Source organism: Copadichromis virginalis, linkage group LG23 (genome assembly GCF_057382275.1).
Source record: "Copadichromis virginalis isolate Kocher_CV1m ecotype Utaka linkage group LG23, C_Virginalis_male_GT1.1, whole genome shotgun sequence".
In the NCBI taxonomy this organism is placed as follows: domain Eukaryota; kingdom Metazoa; phylum Chordata; class Actinopteri; order Cichliformes; family Cichlidae; genus Copadichromis; species Copadichromis virginalis.
The window spans coordinates 18,835,869-18,863,793 of NC_140639.1; the positions used below are offsets into that span (position 1 = coordinate 18,835,869).

General features: G+C 40.0%; 1 protein-coding gene across 4 annotated transcripts; it reads right to left on the reverse strand.

Annotated features, from left to right (window-relative positions):
- Positions 1–920: 920 nt before the first annotated feature.
- On the reverse strand, positions 921–27,552 carry LOC146680604 (sentrin-specific protease 7-like). 4 transcript variants are annotated; one of them, XM_085447815.1, is made up of 22 exons: positions 27,271–27,552; positions 26,183–26,297; positions 25,630–25,712; positions 25,385–25,546; positions 24,426–24,517; positions 24,204–24,349; positions 23,588–23,909; positions 23,267–23,385; positions 20,723–20,824; positions 19,205–19,238; positions 14,073–14,288; positions 13,169–13,392; positions 12,881–12,948; positions 12,690–12,806; positions 11,963–12,085; positions 11,772–11,864; positions 9,273–9,349; positions 8,749–8,804; positions 7,578–7,621; positions 7,074–7,142; positions 4,607–4,757; positions 921–2,853 (listed from the first exon to the last, which is right to left on the reverse strand). In XM_085447815.1, the coding sequence occupies exons 2-22, from the start codon at positions 26,294–26,296 to the stop codon at positions 2,698–2,700; spliced, it is 2,568 nt and encodes an 855-aa protein (XP_085303941.1). In that variant the 5' UTR covers position 26,297; positions 27,271–27,552; the 3' UTR covers positions 921–2,697. The 4 variants fall into 4 exon arrangements, 2 of the variants coding, with proteins under 2 accessions (XP_085303941.1, XP_085303940.1); XM_085447814.1 differs by having other exon boundaries at positions 26,783–27,552; XR_014917866.1 differs by lacking the exon at positions 921–2,853 and adding an exon at positions 6,003–6,112 and having other exon boundaries at positions 4,702–4,757; positions 26,783–27,552.
- Positions 27,553–27,925: the final 373 nt, after the last annotated feature.

Here is a 27,925-nt window from a genome sequence, read left to right on the forward strand (position 1 = left end):
CTTCTACAAAAAAGGTAATTTCCTTAAAATAAAATGAAGTTCCACCAAAACAACTGACATTTGTGAAGGAAAAGTTCTTCTGTGGTGCAGCCAGAACGATGATGACCATAAATGATCCTTTCCTTTATTTTTCTAGGAGCAAATTCCATTTCCACTAAGACAAAGCCGCTGGCTGATTCCAGCTACAATCCAACTCAAATGCACCACAAGTCAGTCAAAATCAATGTACAATCCAGCAATAATCCAGCTAGATTGCATCAGAAATCAATAACCAGAATAGGTCCATAATCCAGTCTGAGACCAGTTTGAATTCAGATGGAATCCTACCAAAGTCTAGTCTGGTTCCATTTTTAGCTCAGTAATTGTTATGTTTAAAATATCTTGCATTTATTTTCTGGAGCTCCATACATTTCCTCTCCACTAAGAAAAAAAATTGCTGTCTGAATACATCTACACTCCAGCCTGGTGAAATACTAACACGACTGATTCTAATAATGACCCTAAATTAGTCTTCTATTTATAGTTATGGGATCAAGTCCATTAAGGCAATTTTGTATCTAGAATACATCATACAAGAATCCAGCGACTGAGCTGAGATTGAGTGGTTGCGTTGAGTGGCGTTTTATAGTCACATTTCTGATCCAATAGGACAAAGTTAGTGTCTGATTCCAGCCACAATCCTGCCAGATTACAATGAAAACTCAAAGAATGTAGCCATAATCCAGTCAATCCATCTGAATTGACTGGTTGTATAAGTGACCATGCATCCTGTACATATTTTCCTGGGGTTATGTCCACTGATTCATATTTTCCAGCAGAATCCAGTCAGAAATCAGCAACATTCCAGGTAGATTACAGCCAAAATCCAACCAGTACATGGTTTCAGTACAATCCATCTTAAATCCAGATGAAGTCAGTGGTGGCAGTGACAACCATAAATATGTCATGTTTATTTTTCCTTGAGTAACATTACAGTCTTCACAGTCATTTTAAAAAAAAAAGGGGTAAAAAAAAAAAAAACAAAACACTTAAGTGACACTAAATATAAAATAAATTCTCAAAAGCTCCTGAGAGCATGAATAACCCAGTCAACCCATCTTTACTCAGATTACTTTGTTAGGTTTTGCATTTTTCAGATTATTAATAAGGTTTAAATGATTTATTAATTATATTTTTTATGATTTCAGCGGAATGTGCTAACACGCTAACAGATGTTAAAGATTAAGCTCACAATCGTTTTCAAAACCATTTTAATCAAAATCTTTCTGTATTTTAACATTTTTTGCATTCAATAACAAAAAACATACAAACAAACAAACTACAATACATGACAAAAATCAAACCATTTAATTTTGCATAACATGTCACATGTCCATATTAACATAATTTACATGAAATATACAAAAATTATATGTATTAATATCTTTACATGATCTACTTTATCATATCGATATTTTCTACAGACATAGTGAAGAAACCTAAAGAAACATGCAGGTTGAATGACAACAAACGGAGAAGGATTTATTCGAGCTATGACTTCCAGTTTTCCGTCTTCAGGGCTCACTTAGATTATTTTGGGAGGTCTCATAGGGGCCATAAATCTGTCTAATCTCAACCTCCCATCGCTAAGATTAGCCGGTTCTATGGCCTAAAAAAAAAAAAAAGTCAGTCAGTCAATCAGTTCAGAGTCAAACCAGGACCAGAACCAGAGAAGAGACAGAACAGCCCCAATACATCCAGGACCAACGCCCGAACAAAAGAGGGTTGGACCAAGTCTAGATGTAAGAGATACCAGAGTTCATCCAAGCCTGGGACCAAAAAGGGACCAAACTGGGCTGAACTGATGTCAGACCAAGGCCAGACAACAAACACATTTAGGCCAGGAGAGTACAGGCCGACATTTCTAAGGTGTCTTTAATGTTTTTAAATTTTAACAAGTTTATTTTGGTTAGAAAACTTTATTCTCTGACAGCCGTTATGTTGACATGCGGCGGCTCTATGGTGCATCCCACCTCAGTTAAAGTTTTTTTGGGCTCCATAGAGGTGAGTAATTAGCAGTCATTATGCTCATCCACTAATCTTGGCCTCTACTGTGGCGCTCCTGTCTTTAAATGTATAAGCCCTCCTTGAGGCCGGCGCCCCCTCCTGTCTGATCCACTTAATAAGCGGTAAGCCGATTGGTTCTCAGTGGGGGGGGCGCTCTGCTAAAACCACAGAGATTACCCAACTAGCCCACACAATCGAACGAACACAAAAGCAGACATAAACATGTTTTAACACAGACACAGAAATAAAAACATCGCATCATGTTCGAACAGGAGACGACTAAAACATGAAGAAACGGAGAAAAATAAATTAAAAAAGTAAATTAAAGAAGTCGGAATGCTAGAAAACACCAAGACACTCACTGGTAGTAACCCAGTGACCTCTGACCCCAGCTTAGACAAACACCAAGGACACACTCTCCTCACTTCACTTACAACTGATTACCAATTAATGCATCAATTACACGCTTCACTCTGCAGCACGCCAGCTCCAGGCTTTCAAAATAAGAGCCTCACATTGTAAAATTTAAATAAATACTTTTATTTAAAAACCAGGAAGTGTCAGTATAAATTTATGTACATTCACAGACATATAGTTTGACTGAGTGAAACAGGAAGCAGTCAATGAAGCAGCAGCAGCGGCGGTGACGAGTTAGCGGCTTGGCGACGGTTTTGGCTCCTCCTCCTTCAGCTGACTCTGGTGCAAACTCATGATTAGACTCCGGATCTCATCGCGCTTCTGTCGCGCTCGCTGCCGTGGAAACCAGCTCTCCAACCGCAGCGGGATGTCAAAGTGCACCACAGGGTTCTGGAGGAGCCAATCAGAGAGCTCGATTAAGCCTCAGACCATCAGGACATCAGACAAAGCGCACCGTGAAGACGATAACAGAGTGACGCGAAAAAAAAGCAAGTTTCTTTAAGTTTATAATTCTAATTAGGGCTGCACGATATTAGGAAAACCTGCGATGTGCGATAACTGTGATCAGTACTGCGATAACGATATGACTTGCGATAAAATAAATAGCAAAAAAAAAACAAAACAAAACCCGATACATAATTTCCATTTTACTGCAACAGTTTTATTTAATGAAAGCTGCTGTATTAGCAGTGTAACAACAAAGTTCACTTTAACATTGAAACATTGCCCCCATAAAAAAAATTTCTGAGGTTTGAATTCTGAAAGACATCCTGAAAGAATTTGTTTTAAATAAACATAACTTAAATTATACTGCAAATTATCTCAGTGCAGCTGTTCATCATTTTACCACTCACCAAGTAGTTATGATGTAAGTCAAAACTGGAGAGTAAACTTTACTGTAGTTCTTTACTGTAGCTCAGTTCAAACATGACGGTCTTGCGGCATGTTTCATACATTTGTGGAATGGCAACATGGGAAAAGTAGTTTCGTGAGGGGATGCGGTATCTCCGGTCCACTTTATGTATCAGACTGGTGAAGCCCTCTCTGCTAACTGTATGTATAGGCATCATGTCTTTGTCACAAAATTTGTAATGGCCTCTGTTATTTCTTTGTACCGCTTCGGCGTTTTCTCATAAGGAGTTCCACTTGAAAAACTCTGATACAGAGACAGTTGTTGGACTGCTGTGCTCTTTGTCTTAACATTAGCAACCTTTGTTTGGCTAGCCCTGTCTTTCTGGAACTATTCAAACAGTTCTCTGTGGTTGTATTGAAGATGATGGTGGAGATTCGTGGCAACCACCAGAGGATCAGACTAGTGTTCGGCAAGTTTTGCAGAGTACCTGTGTTTGGAGAACGTCGTCTTTATCAAATCCAAAGTACCTCCAAATAAGCGAGGTACTATTTCTTTCTTTTAGGCACGAGTTCATAGTCAGTAGCGTTCTCGTCATGCGTCTCGCTCTCAGCCTTTACAACTCTGACTCGTTGCTGCAGCGTTGTTCGCTCTCCACCTGCGTATGAAGCGGGCCTCTAATCCATTTGATTGGTTAATGCCGTTAAGGGCTCTGTTCGACTGGTCAAATGTGTAAAGGGGATTCTTTGATTGGTAATTTTTTTAAAGCACGTGTGTAAACATTTTAAGGTACCCAATTATCGCAGTTTACGCCGTCTTTTGCGATGGGCCCATCGCGCAGGCTGATATCGCGATGACAATAAATTTTCGATTTATTGTGCAGGCCTAATTCAAATATTATTTTTAGTCATAACGTCAGAAAAACGCACTTGAAATACGATTCAACACATTTACCCTCAAAAAACATAACAAATAAAAGGAACCTAATTAATATTTTCTTTACCAGCATCATTCTGTGATTTTACACATTTTTTTCACATATTTCAATAGAATTTTTACGGTGTGATAAATATTATTATGATACAATTTATTTTTTTTAAAAAATGCCAAAAATAAATAATTATTTGGAGACTTTGTTTCACATTTTTATAATTACAATTTATTGTTTTCTAGATAATTAAATACATTCTTGACATGCTTCACACAGTTTATTACTCTTTTGTTCTCTATATCTTTTGTTAATATTTTGTTAAAAATATTCACACCTGTGTGTTTTTGTGTGTGTGTGTTCACCTGTAGAAAGCTCTCGACATACTGCAGCAAATAGAGTCCACAGTCGCTGCTGTTGTCCTGCTGAGGGACTCTGCAATTGAAGCTCTTCATGGTGTCGGACGTGAACAGACGAGGCGACTTCCTGCGGACCTCCCACTCCACCTGCAGGTAGCTGAACAGAGAGAGGACCTTTAACCCTGCAGCTTGGTGGGTCACAGTTAAATACAGTGGGGCAAAAAAGTATTTAGTCAGCCACCGATTGTGCAAGTTCCCCCACGTAAAATGATGACAGAGGTCAGTAATTTGCACCAGAGGTACACTTCAACTGTGAGAGACAGAATGTGAAAAAAAAATCCATGAATTCACATGGTAGGATTTGTAAAGAATTTATTCGTAAATTAGGGTGGAAAATAAGTATTTGGTCAATAACAAAAATACAACTCAATACTTTGTAACATAACCTTTGTTGGCAATAACAGAGGTCAAACGTTTACTATAGGTCTTTACCAGGTTTGCACACACAGTAGCTGGTATTTTGGCCCATTCCTCCATGCAGATCTTCTCGAGAGCAGTGATGTTTTGGGGCTGTCGCCGAGTCTGACTGTTTGAGGCTGTGGACAGGTGTCTTTTATACAGATGATGAGTTCAAACAGGTGCCATTCATACAGGTAACGAGTGGGGGACAGAAAAGCGTCTTACAGAAGACGTTACAGGTCTGTGAGAGCCAGAGATTTTCCTTGTTTGAGGTGACCAAATACTTATTTTCCACCTTAATTTACGAATAAATTCTTTACAAATCCTACCATGTGAATTCATGGATTATTTTTTCACATTCTGTCTCTCACAGTTGAAGTGTACCTCTGGTGCAAATTACTGACCTCTGTCATCATTTTAAGTGGGGGAACTTGCATAATCGGTGGCTGACTAAATACTTTTTTGCCCCACTGTATGTTCAAATACCACAGGGACGTGAAAGCAACTGTGACACTAACTTAAAACCCCAAACATTTTTACTCAGTGAAACTAAGTCTGTGCGTGATTAGTTGATCAATAATATTCCCTCACTTTATTAATTTGCAATTGACATTGATTTAGGTAATTGTGTTGACATCATAATACCTTTTAATTAATTTTTGGTGCATGTATTAAGCATTTCTTTCATTATTTCTTTATTTATTTTTTGTACTTTTATTTAATTCTTTATATAATATTATTACATTTAATAATATTACCGTATTTTTCAGACCATAAGGCGCACCAGATTATAAGGCGCATTAAGCAAAGCAAAACAGTCAAATAAGTCAAACTTTACTCAACTTATTCTTCTTGCTTCCTCCACTTCCGTACCATTGATGTATTAATGTTGAATTCTCTCGCTGCTCTATTCCCATGTTGTTGCAGTATATTAATGACTAACCTCGTATTGTGGATGGATTATCTCAGTTGTTCTCCTGACTGAAGTTTGGTCTGTTTACAGCATCCTGCCATCAGATTGCATTTGTCCCTAACATCAGGCACCCTCTGGAACTTTTATGAGTGGTAAAAAGTTAGCGTTCATCCACCAGCTTTACTGTGTTTATGTTATGCTAACATAGCTGTGTCGCTAGCCATCACATAACACATCATTATACAGGGAGTGCAGAATTATTAGGAAAATGAGTATTTTGTCCACATCATCCTCTTCATGCATGTTGTCTTACTCCAAGCTGTATAGGCTCGAAAGCCTTCTACCAATTAAGCATATTAGGTGATGTGCATCTCTGTAATGAGAAGGGGTGTGGTCTAATGACATCAACACCCTATATCAGGTGTGCATAATTATTAGGCAACGTCCTTTCCTTTGGCAAAATGGGTCAAAAGAAGGACTTGACAGGCTCAGAAAAGTCAAAAATAGTGAGATATCTTGCAGAGGGATGCAGCAGTCTCAAAATTGCAAAGTCCTAGAAATCTACAAACCTTTATTAAAAATGCTGCAGTGTTCGTTTGACTTTGGGACCTGAGGCGGACGTAGTTTTGGACCCAGATTACTCTGCGAGGCTCCTCACTACAATAGCTGTAATGCTCCAACAATCCGTCAAGCGGTGCAGCTTCATAGCTTACCAAAGTCGTACTAAAACATTTTTTGATAGACTTTTGAGCGCCGTGTTCCACATAAAATCAGTTCGAGGACAGTAAGCACAACCAGAATTCATACACAAGGCACACTGTCGATTTTTGAGAAAATTAAAGGAAATTAAGTGCGCGTTATAGTGTAGAAAATACAGTATATAATGTTTTTCATATTTTTATGGGATCCTAAATATTTTCAACAATTTATTACATTGGAAATAAAACAAATTATACAATTATTTTAGAAATTGCTTTAAAATATTTTAATTGTGTTAACTATGTTAATATTAAATATTTCATTAAAAACGAATATAACATTACTGATAAATGTGGGTTTGGTTTGTTTTCTGTCCTCTGTGCGTCCTGAGGTGGAACTCACTCTCTGATGAGTCTGCAGACGTTGTCGTGGTACGACAGTTTCAGTGAGTCCATGACCAGGAGGCACGGCCTGCAAACAATGACAGTGTTACACAACCATGGAAGGAAACTGGACAAACTGCAAATAATACAAAAAATAAAAATAAAAAATAAAAAAATAAAAAAATGAAAACGGTCCACAAATATAAAAAAACTGAACAAAAAAGGAATAAAAACTGGGGAAAAAATGGAAATCTGCATGAAATGTCACAAAAGTAATGAGAAAAAGCAAATAAACTCAAGAAAAATGAAGAAGAAAAACATGAAAAGAAACATCATTGACATGTGTCTGGTAAAAATAAGGAACAGAAACCTCCGTGATTGAAACGAAATGATGTATAAACTTGATAAAATCTGTCATATGTGCAGAAAAAGTGACAAGTTAAATAAAAAAAACAAAACTAGAATAAAATCTGATCATTTCTGATTGATTTCGATGTAAAATCTAATGTGGGTGAACTCTGACCTCTTTAAGACTCTGTCCTTCTTCCAGCCCTGCTCACTGGACTCCTGCAAACACACAACACAGTTACTCAAACCCAGGATTTTAAAACAATAACGGAGAAAAACATCTCAGTGATTGTAAAGAACGCTGCATCTCCTCCTCTTCAGCAGCATCAACTAACCATCACATTTCACATTCAACACAAAGGTCAGCCCATGTTTTCCCAAACAGATCTCACTAGAAGATTCAACACTGAACTGATCATCTGAGCCAAATAAACTGTGTGAACTAATGAATGTGCAGCGTGAAATCTCAGAGGATCAGTTTTACATAAATATAAATAAACAGTGTCGTCACAGCTGTATGAAACGAGGTGGAAACCCTCCACAGACTGAGGACACCTGCTGCATTTTGATGGATTTACAGTCTGTACTTACACTTTAAATACCAGGTACTGCTTAATTACTGTGAAACCAGTGGTAACTTTAACATGTAATTACAGTTTACTACAATCAACTTCACACCTAAAGTGAAAAAGTATATTTAAACGGTAATTAAAGGGTAGTCAAGTTCAAGTTTGATTACAATAAAGTTACTGCTCATCAGTCTGTGTAATCAGTGGAGCTGATCTATAATTACAGTATGTTTACACTGTACTTACAGTATATGTGGATTATAATTAAAGTGTAAGGGCCATAAATAAAGTGCCTATGAAATTAGTCCTGTACTTACAGTCACAGTATATGTTGGTTGTTTTTTTTTTTCCCCCAGTAAGTTTCCCCATTGCCAGGTTTCTAAAATTTTATTAAGAGACCCTCACGACTCATCGAGTGACACCACTGATTAGCCAATCAGTGACATGGAGTCTGTTGATGTCACTTTCTCAGATCAGCTCAGAACACTTAGAATCCTGGCTGAGCAGGTAATACTGAAAAAATGGTTATTTATTGCTGACGGAAGGTTGCCAGTGGACATTTCAGGCTCTGGTAGCCTAGGTAACCGTGTGATGCATTTACATGTGAGTCAAGGCTATCCTTTCACTCTCATCATTCCAGCTTCAGTTGCTCACATCAAAGTTGAGAAACATTTTAGACCCACACATGTCACAACCTGAATGTCACCGGCTTTCTGTGGTCGTGACACAACTGGATATTTACACCACACTGAAAGCAATGACAGTGTATGAACTTACTGGTGGCTGCTGTGACACGAGACTAGAGTTTGGCTTTCCCACAGCTCCGGATTTCCCTGCAACGACAACAAAAACACATTCGCGTCTACACGAGCAGCTCTAAATAAAACTACATGTGAGGTTAAACATAGAACACCAAAGAAAAAAAAGATCAATGAATGAAATGGAAAGATGGTCAAAGAAAAAAAAAAAAGGAGAAATGAGCACAGATGATGAACCAGATGTGACCTCCAGTTTACTACGAGCTGATTTATAGACCATAAAGATTCAAAAATGTCTAAATGGGTCTTTAGTGGAGAACATATTTAAGTCTGGAACATTTAATCCTTTAATTTTGGGTGTCAACTTTGAGCATGGTGTTTTAATCAGCGCTGGCGAACATTGTGCCCCAAATACCCTAAAACGCTGCCTCCCAGAGGGACGTAAACACCAGTATGTCTGGTGCCCATTAGAGACGCTCTGCTGAACGTGACCGAAGCCACAGCTTTCATTCAGCCACAGAGACAAAAACCAGGTCAGCTCACCTGCTCGCCTCTGAAACTCCTCGTACCGAGCCTCCTCCAGACCTGGGAAACACACCACCACCAGGTACCAGTGAGCTCTGCCAACACAAAACCACAACATACAGCTGAGGAGAGACGGACAGAAAAACCCAGAACCAAAGCTAAAAACACACACACACTCATGGTTTAAATATTTACAAAAAAAAAAAAAAAGAGGAAAAAAGTCAAGACTGGAAAAATGTGGTACAACTGAGCTTGTACAGAGAAAAAAAAAAAAGAATGTGTAAGAAAACAAAACTACACAAAATAAATAAGAAGGTCAAAGAAAAGAAAAATGGACATTTTGCACTAAAAAGTTTCATAAAATACCAGTAAAAGAAAATAAAAAAATAGTTGAATTAAAATTTAGTTAAAAATTTTTAAAAAAAGAAGTAGTGGCTACCAAATAAATACATGTGTTAAAAAATTAATGTCCCAGAAGAAAGAAAAAAAAAAAAAAAAAAAAAAGCATAAAAATGGCACAAAACCACAAGAAAAATGGCCTTAAATGTCACAATAATTAATAATTAAATAAACAAAAACAGAAAGAATAGTAAGAATATTTTAAAACAAAAAAAAAAAAAATACATAAAACATTTTTAAAAATAATGAAATAACGTGAAAAAAAATGGATAGTCCCACTGAACAACCTCAAAATCAGCAGACGTTTTATTCAACAGTAATAATAATTTAAAATAAATGTTGATCTCCATTTTATAATGATTAATAATGGGACATTATAGACTATGTGCACGTTAGCATATGCTACTTCCAGTGCGGAAACTCCTGTTGGGAGCTTTGTTTCCGGTGTCCTATTTGCGCCTCGTTCACAATCCAAAACAAGTTAAGCAAATGAATGAATCACGTGGCGATTTACATTTCTATAGATGTCTTGGGCATTTATCCAATATATCTGTAAATTATGTTCATCGACTTGATATTTTTTCCCCCGCGCCTCAGGGATTCAAATTTTATATTTCTCAGTATCTGTAAACAGCTGTCCCTCATTTATCGCGGATGTTATGTTCTAAAATTAACCAGCGATAGGTGAAATCAAGTAGCCAATTTTATTTTTTGACGGTGCAAAACATTTCGTGGACATCGTGGACATACAGTACTGCACTTCAGAGTCACACTGCTGGCGATCGATGCAGTGATTCTGTACTGTACAGGAGAGACGTCACGGAGGAGATCGTCTGCAGCGATCAGGACGCAGGACACAATGTGACGTAAAAAAAAAAAAAAAAACCAAAAAAAAAAAAAACCATGAAAACTTGCACTAAAAAAAAAAAAAAAATCTGCGAAACAGCGAGGTGAAAGGAGAACCGCATTATTAGCGAGGGACCACTGTAATTTTGAAGGTAAGTCACAACATACCCTTCGTAAATATTAATGTATAGAAACCCTTACCAGCAATCATTCATTTTTTGTGTGGCTTTTTTTCACGGTTTGTTAACATGCTGTGCGGGTCTGTACTTGACTAGCTAATATCGACATAACAGGGAAACATCTGGTTTGACTATTCTTCACCTGTAGTTTGAATGCTGAACATTTGCCTGTTTAAATCATAAGACCAGTCACTATACAGAGATGTGCTTCTGAATGTGGACGATGTGTCTTCTGCTGCAGTAATGCAGTTCTGCTTGTGTTGAGTGATGTAAACAACTGATCGATCTAAACTCTTTAAACATCAAAATTGATCATTAGATTTTTTATGACACAGCAGCGGTGAGTGTTCCCACCTTCTGCTCTTTGTAACTTAACGCAATCTTTCCGTTTTCGAGTTTTGGTCATGATTTTGGAGTATATCTTTGCAGTAGCCCTACATCCGGTCTCAAACCAGGAAGTTAGCATTTTCTCGTGCACAGGGTCTATTGAAACTGTGACGTTGGTGCTGAGAGCTGACCAGAGGAAAACAAAGCCAGGTTTTCTGTGGTTGTGACTCTGAGTGGGAGTTAAACTGATTTGGTTGCACTTTTTTCCCCCTTTTTAAAAAAAGAAAAGAAAAACAGAGTTTAATGTGTTTTTCAGGCCTGAGTATTTCATGTGGATATCTGCTGTATGAACGTATGAAGGTGCCACATTAACACTGCGCCTCTGAAAATATTCTCAGTGTGGAGGTAAAATGTCGCCTGGCCTCGTTAAAAACACGAAGGAATGGTGCAAAGATGCCGTAAAAGCAGCCTGAGGTTTAAGATGTCCTGAGCAGGTCTGGATGTTAATGAGGACCCTGAGGGGGGGGGCTGGGCCTGGGGTCAGAGTGGAGCGACAGTGGAGGAAGCGTCTCTGGTAAAGCCATCACGTGCGGCCAGTTGGCAGGTACGTGCGCTGATGAGGTGCTCGAGTGCAGCTTTTATTGAAAAGTGGCGTCTCTGAATGTGGGGCGAGGAGCTGAGGTCAGTGCGGGCGGCTCCAGGAGGTTTTATTCCTTTATTCCAGCTGACCACAGCGCCACTGTGAAGGTGGAGGAGAGGGACTTACTCTTGATTGACAGGCACGAACAGGAAGTCTTTGGTGAAAATGTCCACGTGGCGAGTCCACGTCTTCACCCGCTGGTGCCGCGTGTGACGGTCACTGAGGACACATGAGCACAGAGACACTCAGACATCTGAAACCTCGCACACCTTTTTTTTTTTTTTTTAAATAAAAGAGATGCACACGCTTGCTCGTACGGGACATAGGGGGCGGTGCCCTCGCCGGCCGCTCGCCGTCTGCTCAGCTGCTTGTAAAAGAAGCTGCTGAAGATGTGACTCCTCTCAGCCACCGAGCCGCCAACGCCCTCCAGGAGGAGATACCTGCAGCACAAAGAAGGAGGGGAGGGGGACCCCTGCAGGTGACCAGCAGCTACTACAACCTCTGAAACCTCTGAGGGAGGTAGGCGGGGGAAGGAATCAGGGTTGGGGGGAGAAAACAGTGAAGGAATAGGGAAAAAAGAAGGAAGGAGGGAAGGAAGTAATGAGAGAGGGAAGTATAGAGGGAAGAAGGAAAGTAAAGTAGAAATGAAGGCAGAAGGAAGGAAGAATAAAAAAGGGGATGAGGACGAGTGGATGAAGGAATCTGGTAAAGAGGTAAGGAATGACGGAAGAAGGAAGGAAAAACAGAAGAAAAGAAGTGAAAGGAGTGGAAGAAGATAGGAAGAAGAAATTGGGGAAGGAAGTAAAGAGGAAAGTAAGGAAGTAACAAAGAAGGATGATGGAGGGATGGAAGAAATGAAGGAGGGATCAAGGAGAAAAGGAAGTGAAGAAATGAAAGAAAGAAGGAAGAATGCAGAGAAGGTAGAAAGGAAGGGAAGCGTGAGGGAAAAGAAAGAAGCAGCAAGAGGTTAGGGGGCAGGGAAAGAGGGGAGGAATGTAAAGAAAGAAAAAAGCAAAGGAAGCAAGGACAAGTGGACAAACTGACTTGAGGTAGAAGTCGATGATGACATCATTGAGGAACTCGCCAGCATCCAGACAGGCCAGGTCCTCCTTGGTCACGGTGATGCGGCCTTTGCAGGGGGCCACGGGGTACTGGATCAGCCTGGAGACCAAACTCAGGGTTAAAGCCCATATATGTAGTGTTTGTCCTGGTTATACTGGTTATACTGGTTTTACCTGGTGGGAAGACCAGCAGAGTTTAGGCTGGACTTGTTTCTCTGACCTCTGCTCAGTTGATTCGACCTCTGTCAGGAAACACACATCTGTGACTTTTGACCTTTAATAGTAACGTTTTGTGACAGACTGATTAGTTTGTGTATCAGGTTACAATCTGTGTCTCTTTATTTAATGATCTGTTTTCAACCATAACTTTTAGTCTCATAGTCTGTCCTGATGGCGTTCAGCGCCACGGCAAGAGCAGAGGAGCTCAGAGGAGGTGAAGGGAGAGGACGAGTCATCTCTTACCGTCGAGTGTCCCAGCAGTCTGAGGAGGTGCTGGTCCACAGGAGGAGGACAGCTGTGGAGGAGCAGCAGCCCATTGGCCCAGTCCAGAGGGGAGGCCGGGCCTTCAGAGGAGGAGGGGGTGGCGACTTTGTACTCCTCCATGTCGAGGATGGAGGCCAGCAGGGCGGCCTGGAGCTCCTGCAGCTGCTCCTTCAATAGCAGGAGGATGAAGCAGCATGGAGGACCTACAGAGAGTAGGAGATGCCAGGTTATCCAACATGAGTACATTAAAACCAGTTATAAACAGACTGGTCCAGGATCAGCCCAGTCAGCCCAGCGCTGTGATGTCATGATGTCATTGAGCACTATGAGCCCAGTTGAACCAGTGAGAGCTCTTCTATTCTCCCAGTAAACACCAGCAGCAGCTCTCTCTCTCTGTTTCCACCCGCAGGTCTCTCTGGCCCCGTACAGATGACCTCACAGCTGGAATCGGTACACTGTGCCTCCGGCTTGCCATGATTGGCCGATGGCTGGGTATGGAGCTCTTTGATTGGCCGGCAGGGGCCCGGCCCAGCGCTGCACGGCTGCAGAAGTAAATTTTCCGTGAAGCCTCAGAGTGAAGCTTTGATTTTGGGCTTTGTGCAGAGATCCTGTGTGAGGCTGATGGATCACTGCATGGGGAAAACAGCTTGACTCTGTAACAGTTTTATAATTGAATCTAATAAACCGACTCCAGCCCGGTTATCCTTATCCTCTGAACACCACCTCAGACTCTGCAGGTTTCCCTGGGAGGAGGTCGGGCTGGTTTGGTGATGTAGAGTGAGCGCTCGCTGCAAGTTAAACAGGGAAGCAGCTGAGTGGAAACTGTGCGGTGATGAAAACTGAGCAGAGCAAACATCAACCGGAGCTTTAACCCTCGCCTTACCCGAGCAGCAAGACGAGGAGGAAGAGGAGGTCTGGATGGAGGACAGCTCCTTCTGCAGCAGGTTGGCCTGAGCATCCGTCACCCACAGGAAGAGCAGCGAGGGGGCGGGGCCTTCCCAACCAGCCAGCAGAGTTCCACCACGGGCCACGCCCCCGTCCCACAGGCCGTAACCCCGAACCTGAGACGCCACCACGCTGACCTGACACTCCTCCACCCCTGAGAGGAAAAAAAAAATGAATTAATTTGTCTCCTAATTCTGACTTTTTAAACTCATCTTCATCTAATAAACTGTGACTTTAAACCCACGATTTCACCTGATCATCTAACATCTGTCTGATGGAAAACAAGAGGTCATAACATCTGTGGAGCAGTGAGACCTCCAAGAATGAAGTGTTGAAAAGATGGCAGTAAAAGGAGTGTTTTTACTGATGCAGTCTCCATGTTTAACAAATCAGGTGAGACAGCAACTTGTCAATCACAGGTAGCTCCATCTTAAATCCTTTAAGACTAATGAATCCATCATTTACAACATGAACATCCTGTTTTATTGAAGAAGGCTTTAAAACACAGACCGAGACCACAAACCCATCAGCTAAGTGTTTACTGAACTCTCAGTGAGAAGTCTTCTACACTAAGAGACGTTCAGGGTTTGAGAAGCTACATCCATCTTTCCTCACAGACACCTGAACGCTTCTTCCAGCTTCTTCCTTTAGAGGTCACCACAGCGGCTCACCTGCCTCCATCCAGCATGAAATCATAAACGTTGCACTTTGTAAATCAGAATTGTCAGTTTCTAATCATTACGTGTGGGCGCACGCACACACACACACACACTAGGGGTGCAACGATACTCGTATCGATATTGAACCGTTCGATACAGTGCTTTCGGTTTGGTACGCATATGTATCGAACAATACAAAATTTTTTATTTATTTTATCAACTTTTCTTCTGACGATGCTGTCTGTGTTGAGCACTCAGTGGATCTGCGTTCGACTACTCCGCCTAGGCTGCACTGTCGAGCGCAGATCCACTGAGCGCAGCACAAGCTAGCAAGACAGAAGCTAAGCTCGTTGCAACATGGCAAATTGAACCTCCCCCACCCTCATTCAGATCTGGCCTTTGGAACTATTTTGGTTTTCATGTGACGTATGACCCTGAAGGTAAGCGCGTCATGGACAAAAGTAAAACAGTATGTTGGATGTGCCACGCAATGCTCAATTACATGGGTGGGAACTAGTGCATTAGCGCAGTTAGCTCGTCTTGACGGCATCCACCCCCACGCACGGGGCGATCCGCGGTAGCTCGTTAACGGAGATTTGCCGTGTTGTGGCGTTAACGTCATTTCAACGAGATTAACGCTGACAGCACTAGTGGGAACACAACGAATATGACTGCACATTTATGCCGACATCATCCTAGTGCAAAGACAAGTGGAAGCAGACAAAAACAACAAGCATGCATGCTACAAACTTTACCCGAGTCATTTAGACAGCCGTTAGCACATGATTCTCCTTATGGGGACCTGATATGTTTAATATTATGGCGAGCTCAGACAAGGAGGAGACGGAGGTATCGTTTGGTCTTGCTTCCCATGAGCTAGCCAGGGAGCACAGCCGTTTATTGACATCTGCAGAACACTGCCGCTAGCTAACTGCTCAGCGCGGCAACCGCACAGCAACAACAACAACAACACACAAGGCGCCCTCTGACCACGGAAGGACACACCGCAGCGAGAGGGCGTCACCCGTCACTATGGCAACATAAACAAAACATAACTGTACAAACAGAACCCCGGACAGCCCTGACCCGCTACAATATGCTGCTGAGAATATAGCCCAGAAGAAGCGTATAGTATAGCTTTTATTTTGGAAAGAGCCATTTCTCTGTAATAAACTCTCTTTTCCAAAGATGAGTGATTCCTCGATCAGATAAAGGGCTTGCAAGATTTTTCCAGTCGGGCTACCAAAATCTATCTCTGCCCTGCCCGTCGGGCTATTGTAGAAAGGAAAAATATATGTCAATTAGGGCTGCCACAAACGATTATTTTGATAGTCGACTAGTCACCGATTATTTTTGCGATTAGTCGACTAATCAGATCATCATCCATTGGACGTACAGCGTACAGCTTATTGCACCAGCAGCATCTGGTCTTATATAACTATCATTAGCTTACAGCTTGAAGTGTTTGTGCTAACTAAAAATAAAGACAAGATGGTAGTTTATTAATTTTTAATGAAATTTGCAGATTGTTTCGGTGAAGTTTAATAAACTCCTTGCTTTCTAAAATATAACAGGACACCGGAGTATATTCTCCAGCGTCTCACACTTCTGATAATCAGCTGTCTGCTTGACAGTTTTAGCTGTGCAAAAACTATAACTTTAATCTCAGCCAAACCGATTTACTCAGGAACAAATAAAATACTAAAGAAAGCCAAACAATAACATTTTTAAGTTATCTAAGTGACTTATATATATGTTTAACCTGAGTAGCGAAAGACGGCGGTGGGTTTGAAAACGATTTGCCGGGAGTCCGGTGTTCTCACGGCTCTAGTTAGCCTTGCCCCCGCCTAGCTAACGAGCTAGTGGGTAACAGACGTCTCCGAAAACGTCGGAGCACTTTTGAAAATATGTGGTGTCTTGATAAACTGAGCAGATATTTGAGGTTTACACAGCTACATTCTCGCCTGAAAATATGTTAAACGTTTATTTTGTGACCCAGAAAGAATAATAAGAGTAAAGTTAAAACTAACTAGCTGCCGCCATTGTTGACAGCTGCGCTATGAATTCTGGGACACAGCTTCTTCTTCTTCGGGGTTTAACGGCAGCTGGCATCCTTGTACATGCAGTGCTGCCATCTTCTGTTTCAGTCCGTTATTACACTCTTAAATCCTACTACTCATTCCTGCGTCCTTTGTGATCTTACAAAGCTTCAAACGATGCGTCGACTATTAAATTAGTCGTCGACGATTTTAATAGTCGACATAATCGTGACTAGTCGACTAATCGTGGCAGCCCTAATGTCAATGCTTTTGCATTCTTTCGGAAATGTAGCTGGGTAATTATGTCATTGGCATCGGTGAGCCGCTGTCAATATGTGACATATTGAAATCGCGTTTGAATTTGCGCTTGTTTTTTGCTTTCACTTTGCAATCGCGTGAACTGTGTATAGAGAGCGACAGTGCTGATTGGTGAGTGATGATAATTTGTGCACCAATTCCTCTGACATCGTCTTATTAATCATTAGCTTACTATGCAAACATGACAAGTGAAATCTCCCGCAGCAAGCTTAAACATGTGAGAGGTTGATCGCAGAGAATCGCTGACCGTTATGTGTGTGTGTGTAAAAGCAGCAGGATATATATTTTAGTTCTGCTGAGCCAAATAAGACAGGTCAGGGTGAAGAAGTGACAGCCAAAGAAAAGCTTACCACAAAACGGAAAAGTTATGACAAATCAGACTATAAGGCAAAAAGAAAGTGCAGCTTTATGGTTTCATGGACAAAAGAATTTCTGTGGCTGCAATATGACGAGCTAAATAACCAGGGCTGCACATAAGTGGTCCGCAGGTGCACATTCGCTGTCAAATAAAACAAAAACGCCACAAGATATGAAGTTGCAACGCGTGTTTGCATACATAAGATTTTCAGGAGGACAGACATTTGTTTAAAACTCTTAAAGATGTCAAAGAAGCTCCTTTAAGCAATTACTTTGGTGTTCCTCTACCTCCAAACAAATGTCAGGAGTCGAACCACAAAAGAAGCACGTATTCTCGGAAAAGTGGTTGCAGGAGGTGAGCTGGCTTCAAACAAATGATGAACGCACAGAGATGTGGTGCAGAATGTGCCGTGAAAATCCCACTCTAGCGGACAAAAACAGTGCTTTTTATATAGACGCAAACGTGCGTTGCAACTTCTTATCTGGTGCGCGTCTTTTATTTTGACAGCGAATGCGCACATGCGGACCACTTATGTGCACCCGTGTAAATAACATAATGTTCTGCCGGGTGTGTTGTTGGTTTTCTCTCGATTTCTGAGTCGACAAGCACCTTTGTTACTGGGACCAGTCATTTTAAGAAAGCCCCCCATTAGAAGCCATGAGAAATGCAAGAAATGCATTATTGCTCAGTCTGCAATATCTTTCCCAGAACAAACACCAATTGCAAATAACATACTAAAAATAAACCTGAAAAATCTGTTTATAACAGCGTATTATGTTGCAAAGAGTGAACTACCACTGGCAAAATTTAGCAGTCTTTGCAAACTTCAAAAAGCAAATGGCCTCGATCTTGGTTCCACTTGTCTCTTACCCGTGACTTCAGCGGAAATTTCAAATTCAGGATCTGACACAGACTGATTCATGTCCTACACAGTTCTTACAAGTTCATAGAAATTTCTGTTCAATTAGAACCAAGTATTTGAGTTGATGATTGTAATTTTTATACAATGTTGTAATTTGTTTTTCAACAATTTTTTGATTAATGTTTTGTTTCCTTTACAATATTATACATTAAAGTATAATACTGTAAAGGAAACAAAACATCAATCAAAAAATTGCTCTCTTTTTTTTTTTTTTTTTTTTTAATTCGGGCTACTTACATTTATTTTGGGCTACCAAAAACTGAAGAGTCCCTGCCCGAAGGGCTACCAGGGATTTTGAAATTTTGAGAGCCCTGAGATATATTTATTTTTTTTAATTACTTTTGTTTCAGCAACATTAAATTTAAAAACTGTACTTTTGAGTTAAAATATATATTTATAATTTTAATAAATGACAAATTAAAAAGGCATGAACATTTTTTTGTATCGAAAAAATATCGAACCATGACACCAAAGTATCGAACCGAACCGTGAATTTTGTGTATCGTTGCACCCCTAATATACACACACACATATATATATATATATATATATATATATATATATATATATATATATATATATATATATATATATATATATATATATATATATATATATATATATATATATATATATATATAGTAAATGGTGAGTTTAAGTCTAAAAATTACACTTGGAAAACTATTAAAGAGTCTGACTGACTGCATGTGTCAGTGTTAATGTTTCTGTCTAATCAGTGGGTGGAGAACATGAACCAGAGGGTGGATAAGTTACCTTTCATGGGGATCATGATCCCGCTTTCAGTGATCTAAACAGAGAAAGAGATTAAACTGTTAGACAACAAAGAAATGCTGCTTATGACTTTAAAAGTTTATTTAACTTGAGCTGAACAGACGACATTCAGAAGCAGACCCTCCACTGACCCCCTGACCTCCTCCTTTTTAACAGTGCTCTAACTGAACCTTTAATCACTCGTTACAGGTTGAAATGTTTACGACCTTGGGGGAAACAAACAAAGCCGCTTCGTAAACTCAGAGTTCGGCGATTTCTCATCTGAGCTCTGGCTCTTGTTTTACCTTTGCTTCAGCATTTGTATCCCACCCTCACACACTAAAGAAAATAAAAGATGCTGGAAAAGATGTAGGATTATTAAAAGTGCAGAGCAAGCAGCAGAAAGTTGGACTAGCATGTGGAAAAAAAAAGAACAAGGTTAAACTTTTTTTTTTAAACCCAAAAACACAGAAGCTGGACACAAACACTGGAACGTCCCACAGCCACTGCTTGGCAGCAAACGCACTGCAGATTGACCTCAGCAAACAGGTTAAACAAGGGAAAACCACGACTGCCTGTGGAGAAAGATCATGTGATCATATGACTGAGCGCTCCTGCTGGGCACGTGATGCTGACTCCAGTGTGACCAGTTTAAGGTACTAGGATTATTATTATTATTAGATTAAAAACGTGAATGTAGATCAGTGAGGTATTGATTTTAAAGAGTCAATAAATGTGTTTCATTATTGTAACATTATGTGCCTTCATTTAGACCCTTCTATATAAAAACGTCACATTTTCACAGCAGCAAAACATTACAGTATGTTAAAGGGTTCAGCACATCTGGAGCTGGGAGACAGGGTCACAGTAAAAATACCTAAAGTTTAGCTGTTAATGTAAACATATCAATTAAAAAAAAAAAAAAAAAAAAGGGAATATTTTATTGTGTACATTCACAAAACAAAGGTGTTCTCTGAGATTTTAGTCATAATTTATGGGAAATCTAGATATTAAAAAAAATTGTATTTAAAAAAAAAAACAGGTAAATTTGATGGAAAACACTTGGACACTCTTAGATAAAAGTTGCAAATTTATGACAAAAATGCAATAAACGACATTTTGAAATTTTTACAATGAAAAAAGTTGTAAATTTACAATCATGTGACTAAAGTCACATATTTTCCTTTAATTTTAATTAACATCTGAAATTTTCATTGTTCCACCAACAAAAACACCTGCAGTTCTTGCAGACAGTCAGAAAACAGAGCAGAGGGTCTAAGAGTAGAAATTTTTTTTATCTATCAGCATAAATAAACATGTGAGGGGAAAGAGGAGCTGTAAACATGCTGTTAGTGACACTCCTGTCTGTGGGCAGGAGAGACCCCACAACAGTGACTCAGTAAAGCTGCCACACCTCAGATCACAAATAACAGAGCACTGATGCTCCTGTGTCCCGTCACACTGAGCGTCTCCGTGTTTATGGTTTACAGGTTTATGTGAAGCTGTGACAAACTGTCTCACCATAATCGGCCCGTTAGCATCTGCAGCCGTGAGGCCGGCGTGAAGAGAGGCGAACTCCAGCTGCAGGAAGGACGGTGGCGTCACAGGAACTGGTTTGGGAGCCTGTTAGACAGCGCAGAGGGACAGAGTGAGCCCACAGGTACAATGTGTGTGAGTGGAAAAAAGCCACTAACACACAGAGCAGTAAAAATACAATAATGCAAACAATAAAAGCGCCGCAGACGCTCGGGCGAGCGACTGTTTGTGCAGCAGATGGTGTACTCTCAGCTGGGATCAGGTTCAGTCTGTAAACAACAACAAACACTCAGGTCCAATCTGGATCTGCTTAGAGGAGCATTTACAGGCCGGCAGAGCCACAAACAAATGAGGTGACTCACCGCGGCCTCAAACATGCGACCGAGAGCTCGCGGACGCCCCGCAGCTAAACTGGGTCATCTTAACAGGAGAGACCGCAGCAGCTGGCACTGATTACCACACAGGTATCTGATTCTCACTGAGATTATTAATCTGCAGCATCAGGAACAGTTTAAATCAGGGGAATTCACCATTCTACACTCCATCATCTGATTATTTACACATAAACTGTAATTAATTCTTCCTCCTGTGCTCAAACTCTTCCTCACACACGGAGTCATTATTGTGAAGTTTCCTGTTTTTCCTACAGATTATTAAATCTTTGCCAAATCAAACACTCGCATTATCACATGTGGTGCCTCCCTAAAGGCAGCGGTCGACAGAGGAAGATGATCTGGACCGGTAATGGATCTTTGGTCATTCATAGTCTCCTGGAAATGTTTTATTCATCGAATTCTTGTTGCAAATTAAATATAATCTGCTGACTGTGCAGAGTGCAGTGGGTAGCCCTCACTTTAGCAGCTCATCGACTAGGGTCTGGTTGGATTTAAGACCACAGAGGAGAAGACAAAAAAGCCAATGAAGACAACTGCAAAGAAAACAATGAATAAGATAATAGTGAAGAAGACGACAGACAAGACGAAGAAGATGATTACAGGACAAAGGAGAGAAAAAAGAAGGAGACTGAAAAAGAGATGTCTTAAGTAAGACAAAGACAAAGTCTTTGTCAAAGTCAAAGGAGACAAAGAAAAAGAGACATAGATGAAGTCCAAGATGATGGAGTCCATCTAACCACGGAGGGACTGCAGATTCTGTTAGTTTAATTTTCACTGTGGATCTTCCTATTTTGGTTTTCATTCTTCATACATTACGCTTTCCAATGTTTCTATTTGCTCATGAGCCTAAAGGTGGCCATGTTACATTTTACTAAACCTGATGGTTTGATGCCAAGTGTAACTGTGACTGTTCTTGGCTGAGCCTTGCAGGACTTTCCAACACTCTGTAACTGACTAGTCTAATACAGTTTTAGTAACAAAAAAACAAAAAAACAAATCACACTAATGATAAAACAATGAAAATGGTCACTTGCAGTAGCCTTCTGTCTCGTTGGGCTGTTTTTGGTTCCTTTGCCTGTTGACCCCTGCTGTTGTTCTCTTTCCTGTCCAAGCCCACTTTTCAGCATTCTACCAACACCATCATCACGTCACAACACTGTGCTGGGTTTCTGATGGACTGCATGCAAACACATCTGCACTGACTGCACGCTCCAAATCCTTTTAATACCTTTGAATTTCATGAGTTTAATAAACATCACCTCTAAGGACCCGTGCAGAGCCCAGACTCTGCTCTTTGGTTAAAGTGGATCCTGGTTTAATCATCTGCTGTTAAACTTAATAAACAGAACCACATTGTTTGGAAAGGCAGTCTGAAACGTCTGCTTGTTGTGGATGAAGTGATGGTTTTAAAATGCCGGATTTGTGGGTCACACGAGTGCACCACATTAAGCAGCGTCCTGTTTCTGAGCAGCTGCAGGTGGAAATGAAAGCCTGCTGTTCTTAAACGTGACTCTCATAAAGCAGCAGCAGCAGCCGCCACCGCCGCTTGTCCCGCCAGCGAGATGCCCCGTGTGCTTTTTTCGGATTATCTGAGGAACAACCCGGCTGACTTCTGGGTGAGGTTATCATGAACCCTTCAGCCTTTATTTCTCACTTACAGACGTTTAATTATCGCAGATGTCACGAGTCAGAGGTAATCACCTTGTTCCTCAGTGCCCTGCATTCTTACAAGACAACACTTATGTCATATTTTAACAGCCTTTACCAGCATTTGTACACCTTAAAACAACAATGTGCTCTGAGCTTTATAGATAGAACATTTTATTCTGTCCTGAAAGTCCACGCCTTAAACATGCTCTAAACCTGGGCTAAACGACAAGAAAACAAAATAAAGAAAATCAAACCAAGAATGGACAAAAAAAAGACTGAATCATCCTTGAGCTATAAAATAAATGCAGAGGACCAAAAACAGAGCCCTGAGGAACACCATGAATAACTATTAAAGATGCCCACGTGATTTTGAAGCCGCTGTTGTCGAACATGTTATAAAACAAAGTTACTTTATTAGTTCTGCAAGAAAGCATCAAACCTCAGTTTCCAAAGAAGAAACTCTGTTTCTGTTCTATTTACCTACCTGCACCTTCTCAGAGTTTCCCTGACGAGATTCATCGACCTGGTTGCTGCTATGTGACGTCCTCTTTGCTTCGTCTCCGTTTCCCTCACAGTCCTCCTCCTCCTCACTGGACAGCACGACTAAAGGAAGAAACAAACAAGCGACATCAGAACCTTCAAATCATGTCACCATTGTCACTTTTCCCCCATAAGCATCAAGCTGTGGGGCTGAAAAATAAACATGATTTTCCAATTAATGCCAATTTACATCCTAGAATTTCGCTCACTAAACATGGAGCATATACTTAGACTCCATCACATAATTGGTGGAAATCAAACTCACTCGGCTCAGTTGGTTGGCTCAGCTTTGGTTTGGGTGTCCTCAGTCGACGGTGGAGGACAGCTGACCTGTTGTTCTTAGTCTTCTCTTTGAACTGCCTCCACCTCTCTCTCTCCTTCTCCCTGTCGTTGACCTTCAGGTTGCTGGTGAAGGCAAGTCGCACCCTCCTTACTGGCGTCGTCGACGACGATAAGACCATGGAGATGGTCTTATCGTGACCCTCAGGCCTTTGTGGGCCTGAGGGTGAAGTTTGATTCAATCTGGAGATAGAAGAGTTCTTTGTCTGTTGTTTCAAAGGAGATTTGGGAGGAGTTCCTGTGTCGCTCTGAAACAATCAGACCGAAGGTGAAGATCCAGTTTGTAACAGGAAATTTAAAGTTTACAAAACATTCACAATAAAACCTTTTTTATTCTCTGCAACTTTTTCCTGCATCTCAGGTGTACCTGTTTAATCCTAAACAATTTTATTGTGAAAATACTGCCTACTCTGCAAACCTTATTTTTCTGAAAAACCTTTGATGATTTTATTGCGAAAATATTGCAACTCCCCTCACTTAAGTTTCATGACTTTACTTTTTGTGACTTTCACTGTGAAAGTGCAGCAACCTTTGACCTTTACCTTCTCAGAAGTGTCTCCATTAGACTCAACTCTCCTCCACCTTTTGTCTCCCAGTGTAGAAGAACTCAAACTCCTAAGATGCTCGTCACCTCTGAACTCAGCCAGAGAGTCCACAGAGTCCACTGAGATCCTTTTATTGACCAAAGCTGCAGAAGAAATGACGATCAATCACGTTGATCAATAAATCTCAGACAGTCCTCTCTCTACCTGTGAAAAGCTAACCTGACAGCTCTTTCTTCTTCTGAGGTGGAGACAGGTGCTCTAAAGCCACCTCAGGCTGCAGCAGCCGGTCAGACGCTCTCTTAGGACGCCATCTGGTGGAGAAAACAGAGACACTCAGTGAGATTATTTAAATTATCTCGCAGCCTGCGTCACTAATGAAAGACTTAAAAGTATATCAGAAACTTCTTTTTTACAATTATAGTTAATAACAAAATAATTCCAATGAAATATCATTGAATTAAAGTATAAAAAAATCTAAAGCCTGTCAATACGTGTAAAGAAATATTGAAACATTTAATAGTAAGTAGCATGAAACAAATCTACAAAAATTTTAGAGAAAATAAAAAGTAACTTTCCAACTAATAATAAGGACATGATTAATAATATTCTAATAATATTTATTGTAATATTATAACTAATAAAAAAATAACTACAAATCTTTAGAAATGCTCCCTAAACACATTAGGTTGTAAATAAATAAATAAGAAATATTTAAGTAGAAACCTAAAAATATTATTAAAATATTGCACCAAAGGACATATTAAAATATAAACTCTGTAAAACCGCTGCATTAAATGTCATTAAAACAACAAAACAGTGGGTGAAACTAAATTTATGAAAGATATTTGAAATGTGACAAAATACTACCAATTTTAAAAAAAAATTAAGTAGAAAATAAATCATGCTTATAAATTTAAATACCGGAAGATTTTTTAAAAACTGTAAACTCTCAATTCAAATGAATGACATGTACAAACAAATAAGTCAACATTAGTAAATCTAAACATTATGGTTATGATTAGAGATGCAGAGGAGCCTAAAACTTGTATTAAAACCCCCCCAAAAAACAAACAATAAAATTAGTTTTAAAAAGATTTTGGTATGAAGTCTATGATTTTAAGCGGATGTTGGTGCAGCTTCAGCTCGTTAAATTATTGAGTGCAAAAAGAAAAACTCACCTGTTTGACAAACAGCTTGAGGTCACTTCTCTCTGTCCTGCTTGTGATTGGCAGCTCCAGCTGCCTGCTGCTCTTTGATTGGCGTCTGAAGCTCCGCCCCCGATGGGGCTCTTGAGTACCTGCTGTGTCTTGAAGTTTCCTAAGAGCTGCTTACACGGTGTCCTGCAAGGAAATGACCTGGTTACTTTTAACATTTCATGGAAAGTGTAATAAACTATTTAGACTGCAGAGGGTGCTGCACTCACCTCTGTCTGGCTGACAAAGCGCCCACAGGATTCCCAGAATGCATCCTGTCAGTTCCACCTCTGCCAGACTGATTCCCATAAAACTGCACACAAAACTCAATCAGATTAACTCAAACATACCACCTTTAAAAAGGTCCAACACTTTATAGATACCACCTTAAATGAGCCTTTCCTTAAATAACTGAATGGGTGGGACACTTTAAAACAACAACTTATATCACCTTAAGTAAAATCAATCTTACTCAAAACAGCCTTAACATAAATCATCACACTCTATATAAGGGCAACTCCTTCCAATCAGTCACCTTAAAAGCAGAATTTTCAATTATTCTACCTTAAGAACCCTTAATAGTACTCAAAACTGTAGATTAGCTTTTCATATGACTAATCAACTAAACATGAGAAAGTTTACAGACACCATCTTTAAATATTCCAAACAATTAACCTGTCAGATCATTAATACCACCTTAAACGGTTAATCAGAGGATTAAAGGAATGTAATATCACTTCACGGGGACAAACGGATGACACGAGGAAGATTTAGGAATACCACCTTTAGTCGAGGGGTGGAGGTCTGGAGGCGGGACAGAGGTGACTGCATGTCTAGGGGACTGGAGTCAGAGCCATGAGGATGTTTCTTCTTGGGAATCTTGAAGGAAGATGCCATCCTGCAATGACACGAATACCTCAGACCATACAAAAAAAAAAAAAAAAAAAAAAAATCAGGCAAAAGTACAGGAGCCGCCTCATAGAGCTGCTGTATCCAGAGAATTGGATGTACAGGGGACGCTATGCCAAATTCCATTAAAAAACTGAACAAGTTATGCAGAATTTCATCAAACTCAGTGTATAAAATAAATAAATAAATAACAGTAGATTTAAAGCAATTTTGTCACATGACTGTCCTGCAGCTTTAAAAAAAAATAAAAAAAATATTAACTTAAAGAATCCTACAGTAATTAAAAACTAACTTTTACTATAAATATGGGTAAGGACTGCTACACCATGCACAAAGGATTTCAGGAAATTTGTAGCGTAGTTATTATGTGTATTAATCTGTAGTCTGAGCCCTCAAATAAATCAGACAAAACTAATCTGTTCAGAATAATATAGCTGCTTAAAAAAAGAAAAAAAAGAAAAGAAAAGGTCTTACATGCATTTCTGAATGGCCACATATTGGGCTTCTGGGGCTGGGAACTCTAACCACCAACGTTCAGATCAAATCAAAAAACATCCCGGAAATTATGCCTGCCAGTGAATTTTAAACATATGCGAGTAAACACGATATAAAACTACTGTAAAATCGATGCTGGGCAGACCAAAGTCCATTTGAAAATTTCGGGGTTTTAACCTCACCATCGTTCCCTGCCACAAAACACAACTCTGTGTTTTCACAAACACTGGGACATTTGATGTTTTAAATGACCGTTATATATATTATCACCAGAATTTGTGGCAGTTCTCCCTCAGATCTTCCTTTAACTATAGAAATAAATATATTTGCCCCGTCTATCACAGCTGGTGGGTTATTTTTGCGCTGAATTTTCAAAAACAAGTTAATGATTTGTAAGGTGTTCACTGCAGAAAGCTACCACAACTGTGGACCCGTTAAATAATTAAAAACTGAATAAATTTACCAACCCGAAGTCCGCCGGGGGAGCCAGCTAAGCGGCTAAGTAGCCGGGGCTAGCCGGTGAGCTAAGCTAGCTGCTGGCGGACTCTACGCCGTTAAATGTCGCTGAATTATCCGGACGCCTCATGGGGCGGCAGGCGGAGAAGCTGGAGGAGTCCCACCGTCCGGTTAAGCTTAACCAACTAATTCAAAAACATCTTTCTCTTTGGGCTGGACACTAAGCAGGATAACTGCTAAATAACAACAACCACAGCGTAGCGACGTCACTCTGCGTGATTACGCCACGTGGTTTCCTGTTCCCTCAATAAAAAACAACTATGCAAACAGCAAATAAATTGATATTTATTTTATATTTTATAATTATTTTTACTTCATTCTGTTATATATCGTCCTTTAATATTAATGTTTGTAAATATTTGCATTATGTTTTTACTATTTTAACTGCTATAACATTAAAAACGTAATAAATAGTTCCTCTTTTAACAGTTGCATTTTGATGTTGTACATTTTTGAAGAACTCTTACTTTTTCTCAACAAGAAATTAATTACACTAAACACAAATCAATCAAGAGAGGTCAAAGTGATCGAACATGTTTTCTTCTTTCATTGGCTGAGACATTGCTCTAAATGGTGAGGTGATTCACATGGTTCCTGAAGTCCTGC